At 43.9% G+C, this 24,990-nt stretch overlaps 1 protein-coding gene across 3 annotated transcripts in view; it reads left to right on the top strand.

Moving 5' to 3' along the window:
* Nucleotides 1-24,990, top strand: part of LOC134294344 (proline-rich protein 36-like) — a 503,650-nt gene that overhangs the window by 430,724 nt on the left and 47,936 nt on the right. For 2 of the 3 annotated variants that reach the window (XM_062965123.1, XM_062965125.1), the window contains exon 1: nucleotides 1,252-2,930. The exons of the other annotated variant lie outside the window; for it this stretch is intronic. In XM_062965123.1, coding sequence (XP_062821193.1) covers nucleotides 1,316-2,930 — 1,615 coding nt within the window. In that variant the 5' untranslated portion in view covers nucleotides 1,252-1,315. Of the gene's footprint in view, nucleotides 1-1,251; nucleotides 2,931-24,990 lie in introns of those variants that run through there. 3 annotated transcript variants of the gene reach the window in all.

The raw sequence follows: 24,990 nt of genomic DNA on the forward strand, positions 1-24,990 counted from the left end.
AAAATGCAGGTATTATATTGAGTCAGACCAATTGTTTATCTAGTCCAGCACCTCCCCAAGGTAGCCCCTTTTAGTGATTTCAGTGAGATCTCCCACTACTTATCCAGCTGGGAGAGACAGGGCAACAACCTTCTAGAGCAGGGGTCCCCAAACTAAGGCTCTGGGGCCGGATGCAGCCCTCCAATGTAATTGACCTGGCCCCTGTCCTAAACTTTAGACTTAGGGTTGACCTAAGTCTACCTAGTCTTTGGAGGTCTCTTTGCTTACTTATAACCTTATGAGATCGTCTAGGTGGTCTTTGAAGGTCTCTTTGCTTAGCTATGGCCTTATGAGGCCATCTAGATGGCTTTTGGAGGTCTCTTTCCTTACCTATGGTCCTATGATACCATCTAGATGGCCTTTGGGAGCACCTTTCCTTACCTATGGTCTTATGAAACCATCTAGATGGTCTTTGAGGGCCCCTTTCCTTACCTATGGTCTTATGAGATCGTCTAGATCAGGGGTCCCCAAACTAAGGCCCTCCAAGGTCATTGACCTGGCCTCTGTCCTAAACTTTATACTTAGGGTTGACCTAAGTCTGAAATGACTTGAAAGCACACAACAACAATCCTAATTTTGGACTATTTCATCATAGTCCGGCCCCCCAACAGTCTAAGGGACTGTGAATCAGCCCTCCACTTAAAAAGTTTGAGGACCCCTGTTCTAGAGATACTCAGGTGGAATCCTATAGATATCTTCTCTGATCCAAGTTCCATAGCTATTATATAGAATGTGTGTATAAGATTTCAGCCTAAAGGTATAGTCCAGAAGCAGGTAGCTGTATTAGTGGAGGGGGAAAAATAATTTTCTCCTCTATAGGCCACCCCCACAAATCTGAGTTACTGTTTTTGTTTAATCTGAAACTGAAAATGTGTGTCATGGGGAATTGATGGTTCTGGGGATGGTAAAAGATGACTGTCGAATTTATGGGAGGCTCTTCATCATTTGATATAGTTTTAGGGTATAAATGAGGAGTCTCAAGAAATTTTGAGGGACCGTTGAGAGGCTTCAGGGGCCATACTTTGAGGTTCAGAAGCCACATGTGTCCATGGGCTACACTTTCCCCACACTTAACATGGATTTGTTTTTTGTTGTTGTGATAGTAGTATCTAACTAGGATCTCATGCATTTTTTCCAAGGAGCCTCCGGTGGCCTAGGGAATAAAAGCCTCGTGACTTGAAGGTTGGGTTACTGACCTGAAAGCTGCCAGGTTCAAATCCCACCCGTGGAGAGTGTGGATGAGCTCCCTCTATCAGCTCCAGCTCCATGCGGGGACATGAGAGAAGCCTCCCACAAGGATGCAGGGCCGGTCCAACAATGGTGGCCGTTTAAGCGGCCGCTTCGGGCGCACGTCAAGGGGGGCGCTGTTGAGGCTCCCTCTCGCACTCCTCGGCCCACTCGCGCATCTCTCGCACTCGGCCCACTCGCGGCCCTCTCGCACTCGGCTCAATCGCGCCCCTCTGGCCCACTCACGCCTCTCTCGCACTCGGCCCACTCACGCATCTCTCTCACTCGGCCCACTCGCGCCCCTCTCGCACTCGGCCCACTCACACATCTCTCTCACTCGGCCCACTCACGCCCCTCTCGCACTCGGCCCACTCACGCCTCTCTCGCACTCGGCCCACTCGCACCTCTCTCTCACTCGGCCCACTCGCGCCTCTCTCGCACTCGGCCCACTCACACCCCTCTTGCACTCAGCCCACTCATGCCCCTCTCGCACTCGGCCCACTCACGCCTCTCTCGCACTCGGCCCACTCACGCCCCTCTCGCACTCGGCCCACTCACGCATCTCTCTCACTCGGCCCACTCACGCCCCTCTCGCACTCGGCCCACTCACGCATCTCTCTCACTCGGCCTACTCACGCCCCTCTCGCACTCGGCCCACTCACGCCCCTCTCGCACTCGGCCCACTCACGCCTCTCTCGCACTCGGCCCACTCACGCCCCTCTCGCACACGGCCCACTCACGCATCTCTCTCACTCGGCCCACTCGCGCCCCTCTCGCACTCGGCCCACTCACACCCCTCTTGCACTCGGCCCACTCATGCCCCTCTCGCACTCGGCCCACTCACGCCTCTCTCGCACTCGGCCCACTCACGCCCCTCTCGCACTCGGCCCACTCACGCATCTCTCTCACTCGGCCCACTCACGCCCCTCTCGCACTCGGCCCACTCACGCATCTCTCTCACTCGGCCTACTCACGCCCCTCTCGCACTCGGCCCACTCACGCCTCTCTCGCACTCGGCCCACTCACGCCCCTCTCGCACACGGCCCACTCACGCATCTCTCTCACTCGGCCCACTCGCGCCCCTCTCGCACTCGGCCCACTCACGCATCTCTCTCACTCGGCCCACTCACGCCCCTCTCGCACTCGGCCCACTCACGCCTCTCTCGCACTCGGCCCACTCACGCCTCTCTCGCACTCGGCCCACTCGCGCCTCTCTCGCACTCGGCCCACTCACACCCCTCTTGCACTCGGCCCACTCATGCCCCTCTCGCACTCGGCCCACTCACGCCTCTCTCGCACTCGGCCCACTCACGCCCCTCTCGCACTCGGCCCACTCACGCATCTCTCTCACTCGGCCCACTCACGCCCCTCTCGCACTCGGCCCACTCACGCCTCTCTCGCACTCGGCCCACTCACGCCCCTCTCGCACTCGGCCCACTCACGCCTCTCTCGCACTCGGCCCTCTCGCCCTTGCAGCCCTCTTGCCCCTGAACAAGACCTGAGGCCAGGCCTCTGGGCCTGCTGCTCCACCTGCACCCTTCCTGGATTCCTCCCGCAACGCCCGACAGCCCTCCGTGGCTGGAAGGAGCTCTGGCAGGTCGAGCAGGCCTGTGCCCCTGCCATGCACCTCCTTGGGGACCCTCTCAGCCATGAAGACGGGGCAGGTAGGAACCCGTCCCTGTCCCCAGCATTTCGCCAGGCATGTCTCCAGGGCAGGCCTGGGCCAACTTGGCAACTGAGGGGGGAAATGGAGGGGCCTGAGGCTGGGTTGCTGCAGGTTTTTCAGCTGCCTGGCCATGTTCCAGAAGCTGGAACATGTGGGCCTACTCCTAGGATTTATAGTTTCCTAAGGCCCCTTCTTCACAGCCATAGAAGACAGATTATCAAGGCAGATAATCCACATTTTCTGCTTTGAACCAGATTATATGCATCCACGCAGCCATATAATCCAGTTCAGAGCAGATAGTCTGGATTTTATATGGCAGGGTATGGGTTCTTCTACATAACCATATAATTGAGATTATGAAGGCAGATAATCCAGGTCATATGCACTGAACCGGATTACATGCATCCACACAGCCATATAATCCAGTTCAGAGCAGATAGTCTGGATTTTATATGGCAGGGTATGGGTTCTTCTACATAACCATATAATTGAGATTATGAAGGCAGATAATCCAGGTCATATGCACTGAACCGGATTACATGCATCCACACAGCCATATAATCCAGTTCAGAGCAGATAGTCTGGATTTTATATGGCAGGGTATGGGTTCTTCTACATAACCATATAATTGAGATTATGAAGGCAGATAATCCAGGTCATATGCACTGAACCGGATTATATGCATCTACACAGCCATATAATCCAGTTCAAAGCAGATAGTCTGGATCTTATATGGCAGGGTATGGGTTCTTCTACATAACCATATAATTCAGATTATCAATGCAGATAATCCACATTATCTGCCTTGAACTGGGTTATCTGAGTCTACACTGCCATATAATCCAGTTCAAAGCAGATAACCTGCATTTTATATGGCAATACAGAAAGGGCCTAAGAGTATATTGTAGTGTATATTGTAGTGGTGTACTTCAGAGGGATGCATATATCTCACCAAAGGGCAGCTGCACTTTGGAATTAATGCAGTTTGACTCCAATTTCATTGCCATGGCTCAATGCTATGAAACCCTGGGAATTGTAGTTTTATAAGGTCTTTAAACCTTCTCTGCCAAATAGTTTAGATGCCTCACCGAACTATAACTCCCAGGATTCCATAGCATTGAGCCGTGGCAGTGAAAGTGGAGCCAAACTATGTTAATTCCACGGTGCCTCACTTCTTCCAATGGAGAAATAAAGATACAAGTGCCAGTTAAGTCCAGTGGATTTCTTTATTCATACCAGGGGTCCCCAAACTTTTTAAACAGGGGGCCAGTTCACGATCCTTCGGACCGTTGGAGGGCCAGACTATAGTTGGCCACTGAGCAATAATAAATAAATATATAAATAAATAATAATAACAATAAAAAAGAGGGTTGGAAGACACCCTTTGGGCCATTGGCTTAGAAATGGAGATGAGCACCAACCCCCAGAGTCACCAATCCCCTTCTGCTTTGTGCATCGAAAGCACAAGCAAAGCACCCCTGACAGATGATCACCCAGCGTCAATGTGAAGAAGAAGAAGAAGAAGAAGAAGAAGAAGAAGAAGAAGAAGAAGAAGAAGAAGAAGAAGAAGAAGAAGAAGAAAGAGGTTTGGAAGAGACCCCTTGGGCCATTTAGTCCAACCCCCTTCTGCCTGTGTGCACCAAAAGCACAAGCAAAGCATCCCTGATAGATGGCCACCCAGCCTCAATAACAATAATAATAATAATAATAATAATAATAATAATAATAATAATAATAATAATAATAGGATTGGAAGAGACCCCTTGGGCCATTTAGTTCAACCCCCTTCTGCCTGTGTGCACCAAAAGCACAAGCAAAGCATCCCTGATAGATGGCCACCCAGCCTCAATAATAATAATAATAATAATAATAATAATAATAATAATAATAATAATAGGATTGGAAGAGACCCCTTGGGCCATTTAGTCCAACTACCTTCTGCCTCTGTGCACCAAAAGCACAAGCAAAGCATCCCTGATAGATGTCCACCCAGCCTCAATATTAATAATAATAATAATAATAATAATAATAATAATAATAATAATAATAATAATAATAATAATAATAATGGTTGTAAGAGAAGAAGAGACCCCTTGGGTTACTTAGCCCAACCCCCTTCTGCCCTTGTGCCGTGGGGTTGGATAAATGGCTTCGATGGGCCGCATCCGGCCCCCGGGCCTTAGTTTGGGGACCCCTGATTCATACCATATGGAGAGGGGCAGATTTCTCGCCCTTTTCATGACATTGTTTAAACTTCCACTCTATGTCTAATTTTTGTTTTGTGTAAGGTAAAGGTAAAGGTTTCCCCTGACGTTAAGTCCAGTCATGTCTGACTCTGGGGGTTGGTGCTCATCTCCATTTCTAAGCCAAAGAGCCAGTGTTGTCCGTAGACACCTCCAAGGTCATGTGGCCAGCATGACTGCATGGAGCACCGTTACCTTCCCGCCGGAAGTGGTACCTATTGATCTACTCACATTGGCATGTTTTCGAACTACTAGGTTGGCAAAAGCTGGAGCTAACAGCGGGCGCTCATTTCGCTCCCGGGATTTGAACCTGGGACCTTTCGGTCTGCAAGTTCAGCAGCTCAGTGCTTTAACACACTTCGCTACCGGGGCTCCTTTTTGTTTTGTGTATTTTATGGAAATATGTTTCCATATGTATATTTTACGGAGTGTTTTTAAATTATTATGTGTTCTAGCAATGTTGTCAACCGTCTTGAGCGGGTAAGAAATAAAATTATCATTATCATTATTGAGTTGCTGTGCGTTTTCTGGGCTGTCTGGCCATGCTCCAGAAGCATTCTCTCCTGACATTTCACCCACATCTATGGCAGGCATCCTCAGAGGTTGTGAGGTCTGTTGGAAATTAGGCAAGTGGGGTTTATATATCTGTGGAATGATGTCCAGGGTGGGATAAAGAACTCTTTGAGGCAAGTGTGAATGTTGCAGTTGGCCACCTTGATTAGCATTGAATGTCCCTCACATATTCAAAACCTGGCTGCTTCCTGCCTGAGGGAATCTTTGTTGGGTGGTGTTAGCTGGCCCTGATTGTTTCATGTCTGGAATTCCCCTGTTTTTGAGTGTTCTTTTTTACTGTCCTGATTTTATTTATTTATTTATTTATTTCCCATACTTGTGTCCCGCCCTTCTCACCCTGAAGAGGACTCAGGGTAGCCTCACAACTGCCAACAATTCGATATCCGATTGTTTTGGGGGGGCGCCAAAATTCTGTTCGCTTACACTTGAAAATTACCTTGGGCCGGCCCTGCAAGGATGGTAAAACATCAAAACATCCAGGCGTTCCCTGGGCAACGTCCTTGCAGACGGCCAATTTTCTCACTCCAGAAGCAACTCCGGTTGCTCCTGACATGAAAAAAAATGCATTTTTTTCCAATCCTGCTACATGGGAACCTTTAGCTGGAGAAGAGAAGGATTGATCTGGAATTTTCTGTTTTGGACCACAAAAAATTTTCCCCTGACGTTAAGTCTAGTTGTGTCTGATTCTGGGGGTTGGTGCTCATCTCCATTTCTAAGCCAAAGAGCCGGCGTTGTCCATAGACATCTCCAAGGTCATGTGGCCGGCATGACTGCATGGAGCGCCGTTATCTTCCCACCGGAGCGGTACCTATTGATCTACTCACATTTGCATGTTTTCGAACTGCTAGGTTGGCAGTTCCGCTCCCGAGATTTGAACCTGGGACCTTTTAGTCCGCAAGTTCAGCAGCTCAGCACTTTAATGCACTGTGCCACCAGGAGATTTTTAGAACTGTAGTACAAGGATGTAACTTTTCCAAGCTTTGCTATGATTACATATAAAACCTAAAAAGTCAAGGCTGTAGCCAAGGAGGGGTTAGGGGTTCACACCCCCAACCTGAAATTTTTCATTTAAAAAAAAACCTAGTTTACTCATGAATTTTAACTGGTTAACCAAATCCCCATGAGTATTCACTGAAGTTAATCTGTCTTGAGTGTCCACTGAAGTTTATCGATGGAGCCTGATTTCTAAATTATTTTGCATTATGTAACTATTTATTTATTTATTTGCATCATTTTTACTCTGCCCTTCTCACCCGGAGGGACTCAGGGCAGCTTACAACAGTTGGCAAATTACATTGCCCAAAATACATTCAATAAAACAACGACATATTAATAAACAATAAAACAGTACCACATCAATTAAAACTAGACTCTATTGAACCATGAATTACAAAATTTAAAATGCATGTATAGTTACTACTCTTCATGATTCGCTAAAAAAAAGTTTCAAAACCCTTCCCAATTTTTTTTTCTGGCTATGGCTCTGCACTGGGGAACTGGGAACTGGGGACAGCAACGGTTGACAGGAAGCCCTGGCGTGGGCTGGTTCATGATGTCACGAAGAGTCGGAAGCGACTGGATGAATAAACAACAACAACATTGCCCTGCACAAAGTATTGGTGGAGAGATGACTGCAAAAATATCTAATCAACCCCTTGTTCAAAATCAGCCAGTTCTGTGCAATGATACATTGGTCAGGATAAATATTTCACATCACTTCAAATGGTGCTTTTGGGGATCTGAAGATTTTGAGAGTCAATAAAGTACCTTTTGAAATTATATGAAATGTTTACTCACCTTATTTGCTCCACATTATTTCAGTTCATTACCTGCAACAACATATGTTTACCTGGATGGCATCCTTAGTGAAAAATAGCCAGCCTATATCCTAATTCAGCTGTTCATTTTCCAGTTATTGGTAATTTACAGAACGGAAAGTATTCCACATGGTCTGCAGAACTGTATGAGATGACATAAATCACGGCTGGAAATCAGACTGATTATCTCCAGTCTTTTACAGGGAGATGAAGAAATACAGACATCACTGAAATGGACTTTAATAAATAAATTTATTGCAAGATAATTGGGCATTTAATAGAAACATGAAAAAAATCTCATCCATATTTCACAACCCTGTGTCAAAGTATGTCTGACTAGAATATTTGAAGCTCTCAGGAGCATCCACATTAAAAGACCGATAGAAATCATAAACTGTAAAATTAATGGATCTGTTAGATATTAATCCACAAAGTGTGAAAAGCAACACAAAATGGGGGGACCTCTGGGGAAAAATTGGGATGGTACATGATCTGTACGGGAGGGGGCTATATTTCTGGAATTTTTTTTACAAGTCTGATTATGCAAAATGGATGTGGCTGTGCTATTCTTTTATTAAATCATCTGAAGGGATAATTTAGATCTAAAGTACTGTTCCTTTGCTAATTGAAATAGCAGGATACTCTCTCTGTCAATCGTTGGGCTTTGGGATGCTTCATGAATGGGAAAGCTGTCAAGTGTGCTGCAAATCCCTTACACATCTTTATCAGGGTTGCATTGATTTCACTGGGCCTCACCTCTAAATCCATGGCTGCATATGCTACCATGAATTTAGATGAAATCTGGGGACTGCCAGCATTCACTTGCGAATATTGAGAATCCCTGACCAGTTTCAGGAATAACTGAAAACTCAGGGGTACTGCAGTGAATTTGACAGTCATATAAACATGATTATCCACTTTCACTGTTATGGTTTTAAAGCATATAGAGACTGAATTTCCCTAATCTGAAATACTTGGCACCAGAAGTATTTTGGATTTTCCTCTCTGGATTTTGGGATACCTGTATTTGCATATATGTACAGTACATAACTTGGAGATGGGCCCCTAGTCTAAACATAAAATTCATTCATGTTTCATACACATCTTATACCCCAAACCTGAAGGTGAATGTATGCAATATTTAATAATTTTGTGTATATGACAAAGCCAGCCACGCGAACAACTTTTGCTCAGCCTTATGCACATATTTGAAAAATGGGAACAATAAGGCTGCCCTGATTCTGTAAGGATAATTGAACTAATACAGTAGAGTCTCATTTATCCAAGACTCGCTTATCCAAGGTTCTGGATTATCCAAGGCATTTTTGTAGTCAATGTTTTCAATATATCATGATATTTTGGTGCTAAATTTGTAAATACAGTATTTACAACATAACATTACTGCGTATTGAACTACAGTAGACTCTCACTTATCCAACATAAACGGGTCGGCAGAATGTTGGATAAGCGAATATGTCGGATAATAAGGAGAGATTAAGGAAAAGCCTATTACACATCAAATTAGGTTATGATTTTACAAATTAAGCCCCAAAACATCAAGTTATACAACAAATTTGACAGAAAAAGTAGTTCAATACACAGTAATGCTATGTAGTAATTACTGTATTTACGAATTTAACACCAAAATATCACGATATATTGAAAATGTTGACTACAAAAATGCGTTGGATAATCCAGAACGTTGGATAAGCGAGTGTTGGATAAGTGAGACTCTACTGTAGTTTTCTGTTAAATTTGTTGTATAACATGATGTTTTGGTGTGTAATTTGTAAAATCATAACCTAATTTGATGTTTAATAGGCTTTTCCTTAATCCCTCCTTATTATCCAAGATATTTGTTTATCCAAGGTTCTCCCGGCCCATTTAGCTTGGATAAGTGAGACTCTACTGTACTGGTATTTTGAATTTTGGAATTCCAAATAAGAGATGCTCAAAGTATATATGAAAGCAGACAAGCAGGTAGTCGGATGATAGAATCATAACATTCATCGGGACTGGTACCATTACTCTAATTTTGTACATCAGTATTTCTCATATAAATGATAATCGCTTTTACAGGATCTAGAATAGCCAATTAAATAAAAGCTAGTCTGGCTAGAAGCGCCCTCTAGGTTTCAGCCATCATTAGGAGTGAGATTTGCTGACAAACTCAAAGAGGAAGGAATGTGTATGTGAAATCAAGTGAATTTCCACCTGTCTCAGCTAGAATCCACACAGGCAACCTGGTATGCTGAGAGCAGTGTAAGAGGTTAGCAAGTGGTTATGAAGCTATACAGCTCAGCCCACATTTCCTGTCTTGAAAATTGAACACTGTTCACATGACCCTTCCAGCCTGTGGTCCTACAGAGAGCTGTGTTTTGCCAGAAGAGGTGCCCATTTACTTAGCCAACCCATAGACACTGATCACTCTTCATGAACTGAATGGCCAGTTTGCAATTGAGCTTTCATGAAGGCTTCAAATAGGGAAATGCTCTATTTCATAGGCCATACACTGACTTCTTAAATAATAATCCTATGCCTGTCTACCTGAAATGTTGTTGTAGCTGCAATCTCCCTCTCTATGAACCTGTTAGAACTCTATTTCGGGGAACCTACCTCAAGTGTGTTAGTTAGGAACAAGGGAAAGGGCCTTATGAATAAATAAATAATAGGACATGAATGAATATATATACAGTAGAGTTTCACTTATCCAACGTAAACGGGCCAGCAGAATGTTGGATAAGTGAATATGTTGGATAATAAGGAGGGATTAAGGAAAAGCCTATTACACATCAAATTAGGTTATGATTTTACAAATTAAGCACCAAAACATCATGTTATACAACAAATTTGACAAAAAAAGTAGTTCAATACGCAGTAATGCTATGTAGTAATTACTGTATTTACGAATTTAGCACCAAAATATCACGATGTATTGAAAACATTGACTACAAAAATGTGTTGGATAATCCAGAACGTTGGATAAGCGAGTGTTGGATAAGTGAGACTCTACTGTATATATATATATGTAATAGTACAGTAGAGTCTCACTTATCCAACCTTCACTTATCCAACATTCTGTATTATCCAACGCAGTTTGCCTTTTAGCAGTCAATGTTTTTGTAGTCAATGTTTTCAATACACTGCAATATTTTGATGCTAAATTCATAAATACAGTCATTACCGTATATACTCGAGTATAAGCCGACCCGAATATAAGCCGAGGCACCTAATTTTACCACAAAAAAACTGGGAAAACATTGACTCCAGTATAAGCCGAGGGTGGTAAATTTCAGAAATAAAAACAGATACCAATAAAAGTACATTAATTGAGGCATCAGTAGGTTAAATGATCAAATCATTATTCTCATCTTCTTCAATGTAAATGTGCTTATGTATCCTTTTAATAATAATAGAGTAAAACAATACATGTAATAATAATAATAATAATAATAAATACAGGAAAATAATACATGTAATAATAAATAGAGTAAAATAGTAAATGCAATAATAATAATAACATCAGAGTGAAATAATGTATTATTAATAATAATAAAAATAGAGTAAAATAAATGTTATAGTAGCAACAATAATAGAAAAAAATAATAAATGTAATAATTTCAATAATAATAGAGAAAAATAATAAATGTACCATATATTCTTGAGTATAAGCTGACCCAAATATAAGCCAACCAGGACATTAATAACAGCATTTTCCAGCCATTCTTTGAAGGCATGAGGCTTTAATGTACTTATCTAATTTTCAAGAACTTCCCTGCTCATTTCAATTTAAGATGCAAGGGATAAGTCCAAGGACATGGGTACACCCAATACAACACTCTATACACTTTTAGCATTGCATACACTAGGGCTCACTAGGGCTGTAGCCAAGGATGAGGCTTTAGGGGTTCAACCCCTCTCCCCAAATGTCCAGGGTTTTTTTTGGTTTTTTTTTTTTTAAACCTGGGTTACTTCTGAATTTTAACTGGTTAACCAAATCCTCATGAGTGTCCACTGAAGTTTATCTGTCTTGAGAGTCCACTTAAGTTTATCAATGGAGCCTGATTTCTAAATTATTTTGTGTTATCGAACTGCTCTTCATGATTCACTAAAAAATGTTTCAACCCCCCCCCCCCATTTTTTTTTTGTTATGGTCCTGATGCTCACCTAAGTCACTCCTCATAAGGCTTGATTTCCAGACCTTTTACCATCTCTGTCACCCTTCTCTTAACACATTCCAGCTTGCCAATATCCTTCTTGAGCTGTGGTGCCCCGAACATTTTACACTATCATAGTTTCCCAACAGGATTTTGGTCAGATTTTTCTCCATTTGAATGATATACGAGAGCTCCAGGATGTGTACCCAAGCAGGATTCCTTGACTGGCCACTTTGGAATGCAAACTTTTAATTATAGCAATCTTTTATTATCCCTATGCGTACATTCACCCATAAAAAGGGTGAATGTACAAAAGGTCCCAGGTTCAAATCCCGGGAGCGGAATGAGCGTCCGCTGTCAGCCCCAGCTCCTGCCAACCTAGCAGTTCGAAAACATGCAAATGTGAGTAGATCAATAGGTACCGCTCGGGCGGGAAGGTAACGGCGCTCCATGCAGTCATGCCGGCCACATGACCTTGGAGGTGTCTACGGACAACGCCGGCTCTTTGGCTTAGAAATGGAGATGAGCACCAACCCCCAGAGTCGGTCACGATTGGACTTAACGTCAGGGAAAAACCTTTACCTTTACCTACAGGCAGCTTTGTATCTCTACTTGTTTTATAGATCTTTCTGCATTGAGCACAATGTTTTCTATAGGCACTTATAAGTGTGTTAAGCAGAACATGCCTACAGAGCTCACATGTTCAAGAACTCAAGGTTCCTGAAATTCATAACTGTGAAATTGTGATCAGCAAAATACCTTTACAAACCCCTATAATGGACACTCTTGCTAAAGATATGAAGACCTATGAATTTGCCAGAGGCATAGGATCAGTTGCAAATGAATGAGGCATGGATACTCCTGTATATCACATCTGCATTTTAGCCAGCCTTTGGCACATTGCAGCAGGTAAAGTTTTAAGACCTGCTGTTTCTGTGGAGGTTTGCAAAATGATCTCTTCCTTTTAAATCGATGCTTCCGGGCTGCTATTTTAATACCAAATGTTTTTAATTTCATGTTTGATTATTTTGACGGTGCTGCTTTATCTTTTTGTAAGAAAAAACTATCCATCAGCTTTCAGTTGAGGAAATGCACAGAGTTCAAGGAGGCTTCTACTGAGTAATCAGTGAATAACTCTATTTGCATTGCTGTTAATTCAGTCATGTTTTACATTCAAAAAACATACTATTGTTTAAAACAGTCATTTTTTTGCCCTAATTTGGTTGATTATGATAGTTTGGGGAGTACTATTACTCACAAATTTGTAGGAATTTCAAGGAATGAAATTACCTGTACTAGGTTACATGGGTGTTTAACAAGGGGATAACAGAATTGCATTTAAAAAGTAATATATTAAATGGGAACTACTGTATATACTCAAGTATAAGCCTAGTTTTTCAGCCCTTTTTTTAAGACTGAAAAAGCCCCCCTCGGCTTATACTCGGGTGAGGGTCCTGGTTGGCTTATATTTGGGTCAGCTTATACTCGAGAATATATGGTACATTTATTATTTTTCCCTATTATTATTGGTATTATTAATTTTATTATCTTTCTCTATTATTGTTGCTACTATTACATTTATTTTACTCTATTTTATTATTATTAATAATACATTTATTATTTCACTCTGATCTTATTATTATTATTATTGCATTTATTATTTTACTCTATTTATTATTACATGTATTATTTTCCTATATTTATTATTATTATTATTATTATTATTATTATTACATGTATTATTTTACTCTATTAATATTAAAAGGATACATAAGTGTCAGCTCACCACAGCCGCTCCTGAATGAACACACAAGACTCTCTGTGATATCACCAGAAACTTTTACTGTAGGAAACATGAACATCAGAAAAGCCAAGAATGGGATACTACGGCCAACCCTCCTTTATATACCCTCCCCCTCATTTGAACAGTCTCTTCCCGCTCAGTAAAACCCCGCGCAAATTCCCCGCCAAGTCCAGCAGCCGTTTCTTCTCCAAGTCCTGAGCCGCAGGTGTCTTATCAATGTCAGTGACCCTGAAACTCAGAGCCACATCCAGGCTCTAGTAGCAGGGTTCTGACATGGCGTCCTCCTCCCCTTCATCCTGGAAGGAAAAGATTAAACACAACTATTGTTCTCCGCCGTCCAGAGTTCCTTTATACTTTTTTAACAGGCTGCAATGGAATACCGGGTGTATCTTTCCTAGGTCCTTGGGTAGCCTCAGCTCATAGGTCACTTCGTTTATTCTTTTTGCTACCCTGAATGGTCCTATATAGCGTGGAGCCAATTTCTTGGATGGGAATCCCAATTTTAGGTTTTTTGTGCTCAGCCAAACCAGATCTCCTTCGCCCAATTTGTCCCCCTCTCGGCACCTACGATCCGCAAAGAGCTTGTACTTCTTTTGTGTTTCCCGCAATGCCTCTACCACGGTTTGCCACCCTTGCTTGATTTTGGCCGGCCATTCCTCGTCGGTCTGGCCCTCCCCTTCCTTCCACTCGGGTAGCCTGGGGAAAGGTGCCACCTCCTGTCCGTATACTATTTCGAATGGGGCACGACCTGTGGCCGAATGTACGGCCCCGTTAAAAGCCATCTCAGCAAACGGTAGAAGGTCCGCCCAATCATCCTGTCTATAATTGGTGTACATCCTTAAGAATTGGCACAGTGTCTGTTGGGTACGTTCGACCCCCCCGTTGGTCGCGGGATGAAAGGCCGAGCTCAGGTTCCTTTCTGCTCCTAACAGCTGTAAGAATTTTCCCCAAAATTTTGCAGTAAATTGGACTCCCCGGTCGCTAATTATTTTGTCGGGACACCCATGTAGGCGATATACATGCTTCACATACAAATCAGCAAGTTTTTCAGCTGAAGGGAGTTTTGGCAGGGCCACAAAGTGTGCCTGTTTTGAGAATAGGTCCAATATTGTCCAAATGTATCTGTGGCCTCTGCTGGGGGGTAGTTCGCCTACAAAATCCATGGCTACGCATTCCCATGGCCTCATGGGCTCCACCACCTTCTGCAATAGCCCCTGGGGCTTCCCCGGTGGTGTTTTTCCCTCTGCACATAATTCACACTGCGTGACGTACCCCCTGGCGTCTTTCCTCATTCCGGGCCACCAGCATAGTCTGGCCAACAGTTTAATAGTCCTGGTGGGGCCTAGATGACCCGCACCTTTGTTATCATGGTACTTCCTTAACATTTCTCGTCTTAAACATTCAGGGATATACAATTTCTTATTTACAAACACCAAATCCCCACACAATTCTCCCTTTTCTTTGTTAGTTTGTAACCATTTGTCCATTCCATACGCTCGCTTCAACTCTTCCTCCCATATTTCTCCTCCCCCCGTGGAAATGGCAGTACGTTTGTTTTCTTTGGCCGCTTGTGCTCGAGTTAGTACTGCCAGGCCCCATTGCTTATCTAGGAATAGGCTCCCTTCAGATTCCTGAATTCCTCCCCCGTGCTGAGGCATCCGAGAGAGAGCGTCAGCGAGTATGTTATGTTTCCCCTGGAAGAATCTGAGTCTGAAATCAAAACGGCTGAAATATTGGGCCCATCTAATTTGCTTCGCTGATAGTTTACGAGGGGATCTTAGATACTGTAAATTTCTATGATCAGTCCACACCTCAAACGGTGTTCCACTTCCTTCCAGAAAGTGTCTCCAGCACTCTAGTGCTTTTAGAATAGCTAAGGCTTCTCTCTCCCAAATTGGCCAGTTTTTTTCTGTATCGCTAAACTTTTTTGACAGATAGCCACATGGCTTCAGGTTCCCCCCCTCGTCTTTCTGCAGCAGAACTGCCCCATATGCCCGGTCTGACGCATCGCAATGTAATACAAAGGCTTTAGACATATCAGGGTGCTGTAGGACAGGCTCCTCAGTAAAACGCTTTTTAAGGGCTTCGAAAGCTTCCTGGCATTCTATTGTCCATGTCAGTTTGGCCCCTGGGGCCTTCACTTTGGCTGTTTCTCCCCTGCCTTTAGTCTTTAACAAATCCGTTAATGGCAAAGTGAGGCGCGCAAAGTCCTTGATAAATGTTCTATAGAAGTTTGCGAACCCTAGGAAGGATTGCAGCTGCTTCCGTGTTTTGGGGGCTTCCCACCCCCTCACGTCTTCTACCTTCGCAGGGTCCATCGCCACTCCCTGGGAGGAAATCCTATACCCCAGAAAGTCTATCTGGTCTTTATTGAACTCGCACTTGGCAAGCTTCGCATACAGTTTTGCTTCTCTCAACTTTTGCAGGACTTCCCTGACTAGTTCTATGTGTTGCTCCTTAGTCCGAGATATTATCAATATGTCATCTAAAAAAACAAAGACCCCCTTGTACAACAATGGATGCAACACTTCGTTGATTAATTGCATGAACGCGGCACCTCCGCCGCACAAACCGAAGGGGAGCACACGATAATTGAATAATCCGAATGCACAGGAGAAGGCCGTCTTCCACCTGTCCTCTGGTTTGATCTGCAATTTATACGCTTCAATTAAGTCCAATTTAGTGAATATCTGTCCCTCCGATAACTGGGCGATCAAGTCCTTCACTAAGGGTAGGGGGTATTTATTTACAGAACTGATTGCATTCAGGCCCCTGTAGTCAATGCAGAGCCTCAGCGTTTGGTCCTTTTTCCGCCTGAACAACACAGGCGCCCCTAGAGGGGAATTTGAAGGCTCTATGAAACCCCTCGCTAGGTTTTTATCAATGTATTTTCTCAGTTCCTCCTTTTCCCTAGCCGACATTGGGTATATTTTTGCCTTGGGAAGCTCTGCTCCTGGGACTAGCTCTATCTTCACTTCAACTCTCCGCTTCGGTGGGAAACTGTCTGCTTCCTTCTCATCAAATACGTCCACAAAATCCCGATACTCTGGGGGTAATTTATCTGCCAGTTCTGCTATCCTGATAGAGTCTTCCTCCCCCCTTTTCCCCGGCTCTCTCTCCACTTCCTGGCTCCCTTCTTCCAACTTCATCCTGAAGATCATGCTCTTATCCTCCCAGTTGATTTGCGGGTTGGCCTGCCCCAGCCATGGCATGCCTAGTATAACATTATAGCTGGCTATTTGTGATATCACAAATGACACCTTTCCTTCCCAACTCCCTATCTTACACTTTACATCTTCGGCACTGTACTTAGCTAATGATCCCGATGCTGTGGATCCGTCCAACTGCGAAAAAGCTATTGGGGATTCTAGGTTCGTTCTTTCGCATCCCAATCCCTCGGCTAATTCAGGGGAGATGATGTTCCTGGAACATCCACAATCCACAAATGCTTTGCAGGTTGCTTGTTTGCTGCCACTTTCAAGCTGAATGGGGACCACTATCATGGCTTTGTCCTGACTTACCAACCCCCCCGAGTGGTGCCTCATCGGTGGTTCTTCCTCGGCGCGTTTCCCTGCCACGGCTCTTGGTTTGGGCGGGCCTCCGCCTTCCCCTTTTCTCTGCCAGCACTCGGCAGCCCTGTGGCCCAAACGGCCGCACACGAAGCAGCCCCTCCTGCTGGTGCTCACGTTCCCTGTCGGCTCCGTTCTCCTCCCGGCTGGGGTTGATCCCTCCTTCCGGCTCCCCTCTTTCATCTGCGGCCGCTGCTGTAGCCCTCCTCGGTGCCTCCTCGCCTGGGCCAGCGATGTCTCGACGCGCCCCGCCAGCTGAATCCATCCGCGCAGTGTGTCAGGCTCATCACGATGCACCGCCCAGGAGAGGATCTCCCGCCTGAGACCCTCTTTGAAGAGTTCTATCTTTGTTACTGCAGACCATTCCGGCACCTTTTCGGCGAGGCATTGGAACTCCTCCGCATACTCAGATACCGACCTCTGCCCCTGGGAGACGGTCTTCAACTTCTCCCTCGCCCGGATCTGCTCCAGTGGATCTCGGAAACGGGTCTCCAGGGCCCCCATAAAGCGTCGGAGTGACCCCAGACATGGGTCGCGCCGCGCGTGCAGTTGAACGTACCAGCTGGCCGCTCCCCTCTTCAACACTGCACCAATGGCCCGTACCCGGCTGGATTCCGTTCTAAAAGTGTGAGCATTGTCCTCCATATAGCCCCTCACCGTGGTCAGGAAAAAATCCAGTTCAGAGGACTCTCCCCCAAACTCGATCCTTAGTTCCTCTCGTCTCGGTAGGGGTCCCTGTGGTGGCAATCCCCAATTCTCCGCCCGTCGCAAGCCCCCTTGCGGACCAGTGGGCCCCGCTGCTGCTTCTCTTGGCCCTGTGCCACGCCCGGCATTCGCCAGGGGCACCAGGGTCTCAGTTGGGAGCGTAGCCGGGATTCTCGGAGGCTTTTCCCCTTCGTCGTCACTCTCCTCCACCCGCGTCAGGCTTGTTTGGGTCTTGGGCCGGGCACCGGGCTCCTTTCGCATTTCCCTTCCCTTCGGTGCTGGGAGGTCTGCAAAGCCCTGGCTGCTTCCCACGCTCACGTCCCACATTGAGCTAGCCCGAAGTTCCCTTCCTCTCTCCGGCTCCGCCAAAACCGCCAGGCGCTCCATCGCCCTCGACATCACTGCCAGGGTGGTCTCCATCGCCGACATCCTCTCCTCCAGAAACACCATCCTTTGTGGGCCTGGGGAAGGTGAACCTTCCTCTCCTCCGGTGCTGTCTCCCCGCACCACTCCACGCCTCTGGGTTACCCCATTTGGCTGGGCATAAGCGGTGGATGACGCCAGGGCCGCCAGCTGGTGGAACTCAGCGTCCGGCTCGGGAGTGGCCCTTTCCGACCTTCCTCCTCCTGCGCCCAAGAGCTCTCCATCCTCCACTTGCATGTTACACCTCACCGCTACAGCGGGATGGTGTCCGTATTCTTGGCTTAGTGTCAGCTCACCACAGCCGCTCCTGAATGAACACACAAGACTCTCTGTGATATCACCAGAAACTTTTACTGTAGGAAACATGAACATCAGAAAAGCCAAGAATGGGATACTACGGCCAACCCTCCTTTATATACCCTCCCCCTCATTTGAACAGTCTCTTCCCGCTCAGTAAAACCCCGCGCAAATTCCCCGCCAAGTCCAGCAGCCGTTTCTTCTCCAAGTCCTGAGCCGCAGGTGTCTTATCAATGTCAGTGACCCTGAAACTCAGAGCCACATCCAGGCTCTAGTAGCAGGGTTCTGACACATAAGCACATTTACATTGAAGAAGATGAGAATAATGATTTGATCAGAGTTGGACAGTCTTATCTTAAATTTGAGCTTTATGTAAATATTCAAAAACATTTAACCTACTGATGCCTCCATTCATGTAATTTTATGGGTATCTATTTTTATTTCTGAAATTTACCACCCTCGGCTTATACTGGAGTCAATGTTTCCCCAGTTTTTTTGTGATAAAATTTGGTGCCTCGGCTTATATTCGGGTCGGCTTATACTCAAGTATATATGGTATGTTTCTTTACTGGTGTAATAAGTAATGCTTTCTAATGTATAAATGGTACATTGGAAGACCATCTTAAAGCATTGTTGGGGGCAATTAGAAAGCAATTCCCCATTCTCTTTTCAATATAAAAACCAAAAAATAATGAAACTATGACAAGCAATGCAATAAATAATGCAATAGAGTGTCTTTTCTACACTGTAATGAGTCAGTGGGTTACTTAAAGCTATAATTAGTAACACAAAAAATTCTTTTTAAAAGTAACTTTCCAACCTCTAATATGAATTACTCACTAGATAGATCCAAAGTGTGATCATCTGAAAAATGCAAATAATTGTTGGCAAGATCCTGAAATAATGTCAGTGGCATGATCTCTTTTGTACTACACAAGCATAATTGATGCCTATAATTAACACTGAGTCACATTTGCCTATCTTGCATTAAAAGAGTCATCTTTGGTGTATCGTTTTATTAGCCATCTGTTTGTGCCAAAAATATGTATCCTAGATATATGGCCAAGGAGTCAGGCTGGTAAATTTGTAATCTGCAAATGCCCTTCAGAGTTTCCTCACCTCAAACTCTATGCAACATTTTGTACAAATCACTTACTAAACAATTTATTACAGCAAGAACTAGTCTGCACAATCTGAATGCTAGAGACAAGCCACTGAATCCATTGTAGAACACATTATTCAATAGTATTTAAACCTATACTCTCCATCCTCAGTTTCTGCAGAGGATTGATTCCAGGACCCAACACAAATGCTAAGATCTGTGGATGCTGAAGTTCTCCATCCTGACAACTAGTGGCAAAGGGGTTGTCCTCCTGTCCTCTCACATTGTGTGTCAGCCACTATGGAAAGAAAATTCAGAGTGACTTCCCAACCTATGCCAAGCTTTGGTTTACTGTATGCTCACTCCACCTGACCCTTCTTTTCCTTCCCTTTCTTCATCTCTTCCTCTGCTGCCTCATTTATTTATTTATTTATTTATTTATTTCCAACATTTATATCCCGCCCTTCTCACCCAAAGGGACTCAAGGCGGCGTACACAGCTGGCAACAATTCGATGCCGACACATAAATAGACATAGCAGAAAATAAAATCCATTACAAACAATTAAAACAATATAAAAATATAAAAACATACAGTTAAAATCCATTCATCCAGTATCCTCATGCTTTAAATTGGCAGCTGCAGGGCCTGTGGATATGGAGAGCTGGCTGTGTCTCAAAACACAAGGGGTCACAGACCTTCCATATGGGAGGGCAACAGTTCAGGATATTTTATTATTATTATTTAAACATTTATATGTTCCCGAAGGGAACTCAGGGCAGAGCACAACATATATACGGCAAGCATTCCATGCCGGGATATAAAATAATTATAAATATACATGAACATTAAAAGTATGTTAACGCACTGAGCTGCTGAACTTGCAGACCGAAAGGTCCCAGGTTCAAACCCCGGGAGTGGCCGCTGTTAGCTCCAGCTTCTGCCAACCTAGCAGTTCGAAAACATGCCAATGTGAGTAGATCAATAGGTACCACTCTGGCGGGAAGGTAACGGCGCTCCATGCAGTCATGCTGGCCACATGACCTTGGATGTGTCTATGGACAATGCTGGCTCTTTGGCTTAGAAATAGAGATGAGCACCAACCCCCAGAATCAGACATGACTAGACTTAATGTCAGGGGAAAATCTTTACCGTTACCTACCATCTTTTAACAATTTTTTTTCTCCTTACAGGCCTTCTGTGCTTTCAAAAGCTGAAAGACATACAGATATTTAGCTGGTATATCTGTCCTTGTTAATGAAGGGATTAATGTTTAATGTTTGAGATCCTGCTTGGGGCATGACATCTATAGTAGTTAATATGCTATAGTCAGACAAAAACCTCTGAAATAAACTGAAATGTGTCCAAAAGAGTTGTAAACACACACATGAAGCATGTCCAAGGCACATGGAGTATGTGTTAGCAAGTGCATTAAAAAGAGTTGCCAGAACCCATTTCAGAGCTGGAAATGGTTCTCAGACCTAGAGACCTTCAGCATGCCCAAGGCATACACAGACTGTTCAAGCAAGTGAACAACAACAGCAATTACTAATGCCCATTTCAGAGTAGGGAAAGTTTCCAGACACAGGATTAGTGTGTGCCTCAGGCACACAGCATGCAAGCAGTTCAACCAAGGAGAGTTGCAAAATAGTTCGAATTAAGTAAAGTAATACCCATTAACAACTATAGAGGACACACACATCTTGCACATGTTCAATAAGTAGTCTAAAATTACCTAATTGTACTTTTGCTCAGCCTTATGCTCATATTTGAAAAATGGGAACAATAAGGCTGCCCTGATTCTGTAAGGATAATTGAACAAATATAGTCAAAGTGTGGTAAATAACTATATAAGTCAGTGATGGCCAACCTATGACACGCGTGTCAGCACTGACACGCCTAGCCATTTTTGCTGCCACGCTGCCACGTGCAGATTGATTGGATGACTAATGGCTTTTGTGGCCAAATTTGGTGTGATTTGGTCCAGTGGTTTTGTTGTTTACTCCATGGGAATTATGCACTATATATATATATATATATATATATATATATATATATATATATGTGTGTGTGTGTGTGTGTGTGTGTGTGTGTGTGTGTGTGTGTGTGTATTATTATATTATTACTATTATATTATTATAATATTATTCATTATTCATGACTACATTGAAACTACAATAGAGAGAAATCAGCATGGAAATTGCAAGAGGTACCATAGATTGTTGTACATGGAAATAAGGGTAGTAAATCGTTTTTGATTTATTGAATACAGTTATATATCACAATTATATATTTTTTGTTATTTAAACTATATATATTGTGAAATTATGGTTTTTTTTTCTCAAGGTGACACACCACCGAAGTCATGCTAGGTTTTTTTGGTGAATTTTGACACACCAAGCGCAAAAGGTTGCCCATCATTGATACAAGTGCTAGCTAGGCCAAGCTTTGATAATTTCCCAGCTGCATCAACTGGTTTGCAAGATTTACTGCCTACCATCCAGTGAAGTGGAACATGGTACGTTAGATAACATAATTTAGGGAGGGGAATGAGAAAAGGCAAGGATGTCTAAATGGTGAAGTTGGGGTGCATCTATGATGTGGAATGAATCCAGTTTGACATGACTTTAACTGCCACGGCTCAGTGATATGGAATCATGTGAGCTGTAGTTTGGTGAGGCATTAGCACTCTTTGAGAAACAAGGCTAAAGACCTTGTAAAACTACAACACCCATGATTCTATAGCATTGTCCCTTGGTAGTTAAAATGGTATCAAACTGCCTTAATCTCACGTTATAGTTCCATCCTTGGAAGATCTTTTCAAAATATCACGCATACCCTGCCTTGCATGAAAGGATGCCATTTTTACTGTACTCCTAGGAAATCCAGAAAAGGACAGTCTCAATGATGGATATGTTTAGCAGCAGTTTACAATTGAATCCAAATTTTCCAAATATCTAGTTTGCATGGACAGCTTTGGATAGAAGAGGCCCTCTGCTTTAGATTTCTTGTTTTTCATATAGGATATGGATATTCTGTATCCCTCTTCATGTAGTTACTTAACTACAAACAAAATAAATCATTAGAGCTATAGAATCACAAGAGAAGGGGACTGAATATGACATTTGTTTCGAGTATGTGGCAAAAGCAGATATGGAGGTACATATAGTCTTTTGAAACGAGAGTTGAAAAACAGTTTGCTTGTGTGTGTAGTGCATGGAATCCATCTAGTCTGGATTTTATCTGTGACAGTGAGTAATGCTTAGGCTTTAAGAGTCCACACAGTACAGAGCCCCTGTGGTTTTAATAGCTGTGGAGCAGGGAACTGTCAATAAGTGAGGCTTCTTCTCCTTATAGTGTACCATGCTGGGAAGAGCTGCACCTGCCAATATTTTCCTTCAGTACAACAGGCGTCCTTTGAACATCTTGGAGAGACTAATTTCTTGCCTCACAAAATTGGCTTCACACCTGCAACATTTCGCGAGTATATCACACTCAGATCCCAATTCCTGAAATGCTCCCACCTGATATATGTGGGGAAATGGTGGTGATAAGGGAAGAGAATATCTTGAATATTTCACAGTAAGAAGGAGTTCAAACTGTTGGCTAATGGCTACCAATAGTGGCAGGTAGCTTCCATTTCAGCAGGACAGGTGTTCAGTACCTTGGACAACTCCTTTAATGGATGCAGAAAAGTATGAAGCTGATTTAGCAACCCACTGATGCAGAAGCCAATAGGACGTAAGAATGGCTGTGTTTTAAAGCTGGCACAGCACCTCGAAACATTTAACATCGGTGAGTCTGGCACTGAAATGCTAAGACTGCCTTGAGTCAGAATAGTGATCCAACTAACCAACAATTAGCTGTTTTGCTGTACTATACAACACCAGAATCTTAGGAAATTTGCTGCCTAGCCTAACAAAGAAACCAAGGATTGAACCAGAGACTTTTCACATGCAAAGAACTGCTTTACATGGGACCATCCTGGGACTGGTTCTGTTCAACATCTTTATTAACGACTTAGACGAAGGGTTAGAAGGCACGATCATCAAGTTTGCAGATGACACCAAAGTGGGAGGAATAGCTAACACTCCAGAAGACAGGAGCAGAATTCAAAATGATCTTGACAGACTAGAGAGATGGGCCGAAACTAACAAAATGAAGTTCAACAGGGACAAATGCAAGATACTTCACTTCGGCAGAAAAAATGGAATGCAAAGATACAGAATGGGGGACAATACCTGGCTCGACAGCAGTACGTGTGAAAAAGATCTTAGAGTCCTCGTGGACAAGTTAAACATGAGCCTACAATGTGATGCAGCAGCGAAAAAAGCCAATGGGATTCTGGCCTGCATAAATAGGGGTATAGCGTCTAGATCCAGGGAAGTCATGCTACCCCTCTATTCTGCCTTGGTCAGGCCACACCTGGACTACTGTGTCCAATTCTGGGCACCACAGTTGAAGGGAGATATTGACAAGCTGGAAAGCGTCCAGAGGAGGGCAACTAAAATGATCAAAGGTCTGGAGAACAAGCCCTATGAGGAGGGGCTTAAAGAGCTGGGTATGTTTAGCCTGCAGAAGAGAAGGTGGAGAGGAGACATGATAGCCATGTACAAATATGTGAGGGGAAGTCATAGGGAGGAGGGAGCAAGCTTGTTTTCTGCCGCCCTGGAAACTAGGACATGGAACAATGGCTTCAAACTACAGGAAAGGAGATTCCACCTGAACATTAGGAAGAACTTCCTCGCTGTGTGGGCTGTTCAGCAGTGGAACTTTCTCCCCCGGACTGTGGTGGAGGCTCCTTCTTTGGAGGCTTTTAAACAGAGGCTGGATGGCCATCTGTTGGGGGTGCTTTTAATGTGATTTCCTGCTTCTTGCAGGGGGTTGGGCTGGATGGCCCGTGAGATCTCTTCCAACTCTACGATTTTATGATTCTATGATTCTATGATTTACTTCTGAGCTTCTGTCCTTAACTTCAACCAATATGCTTGTCTATTTATAATTTTGATCCCAAAACAACTTAGCTCTTTTCTTCCCTTCCCTTCCCTTCCCTTCCCTTCCCTTCATAGTACAATTAATAATGACTCAATTCTTCTGTTTCCATACCAGCCTTTTAGAGGGACAAATATTGCTTATATTTAATACCTTTTCTTAACTCTTCTCCATCTAAAATGTGAACAAATTTATTCATTTACCATATATATATCCTAACTTTCTCTACCCCAAGGGGGACTCAAGGTGGCAGGGGGATTCAAGGCGGTGGAGAAATGGACTTTGGTAATCTCTCACACTTCCTCGGTGTCAATTTTCCATCTATTTATCCTATCGATAAACAGAGGATTATTTATTTCTACAAACATGGCTCAAGC

The sequence above is a fragment of the Anolis carolinensis genome, chromosome 1 (genome assembly GCF_035594765.1).
Source record: "Anolis carolinensis isolate JA03-04 chromosome 1, rAnoCar3.1.pri, whole genome shotgun sequence".
NCBI classification, from domain to species: Eukaryota; Metazoa; Chordata; class Lepidosauria; order Squamata; family Dactyloidae; genus Anolis; species Anolis carolinensis.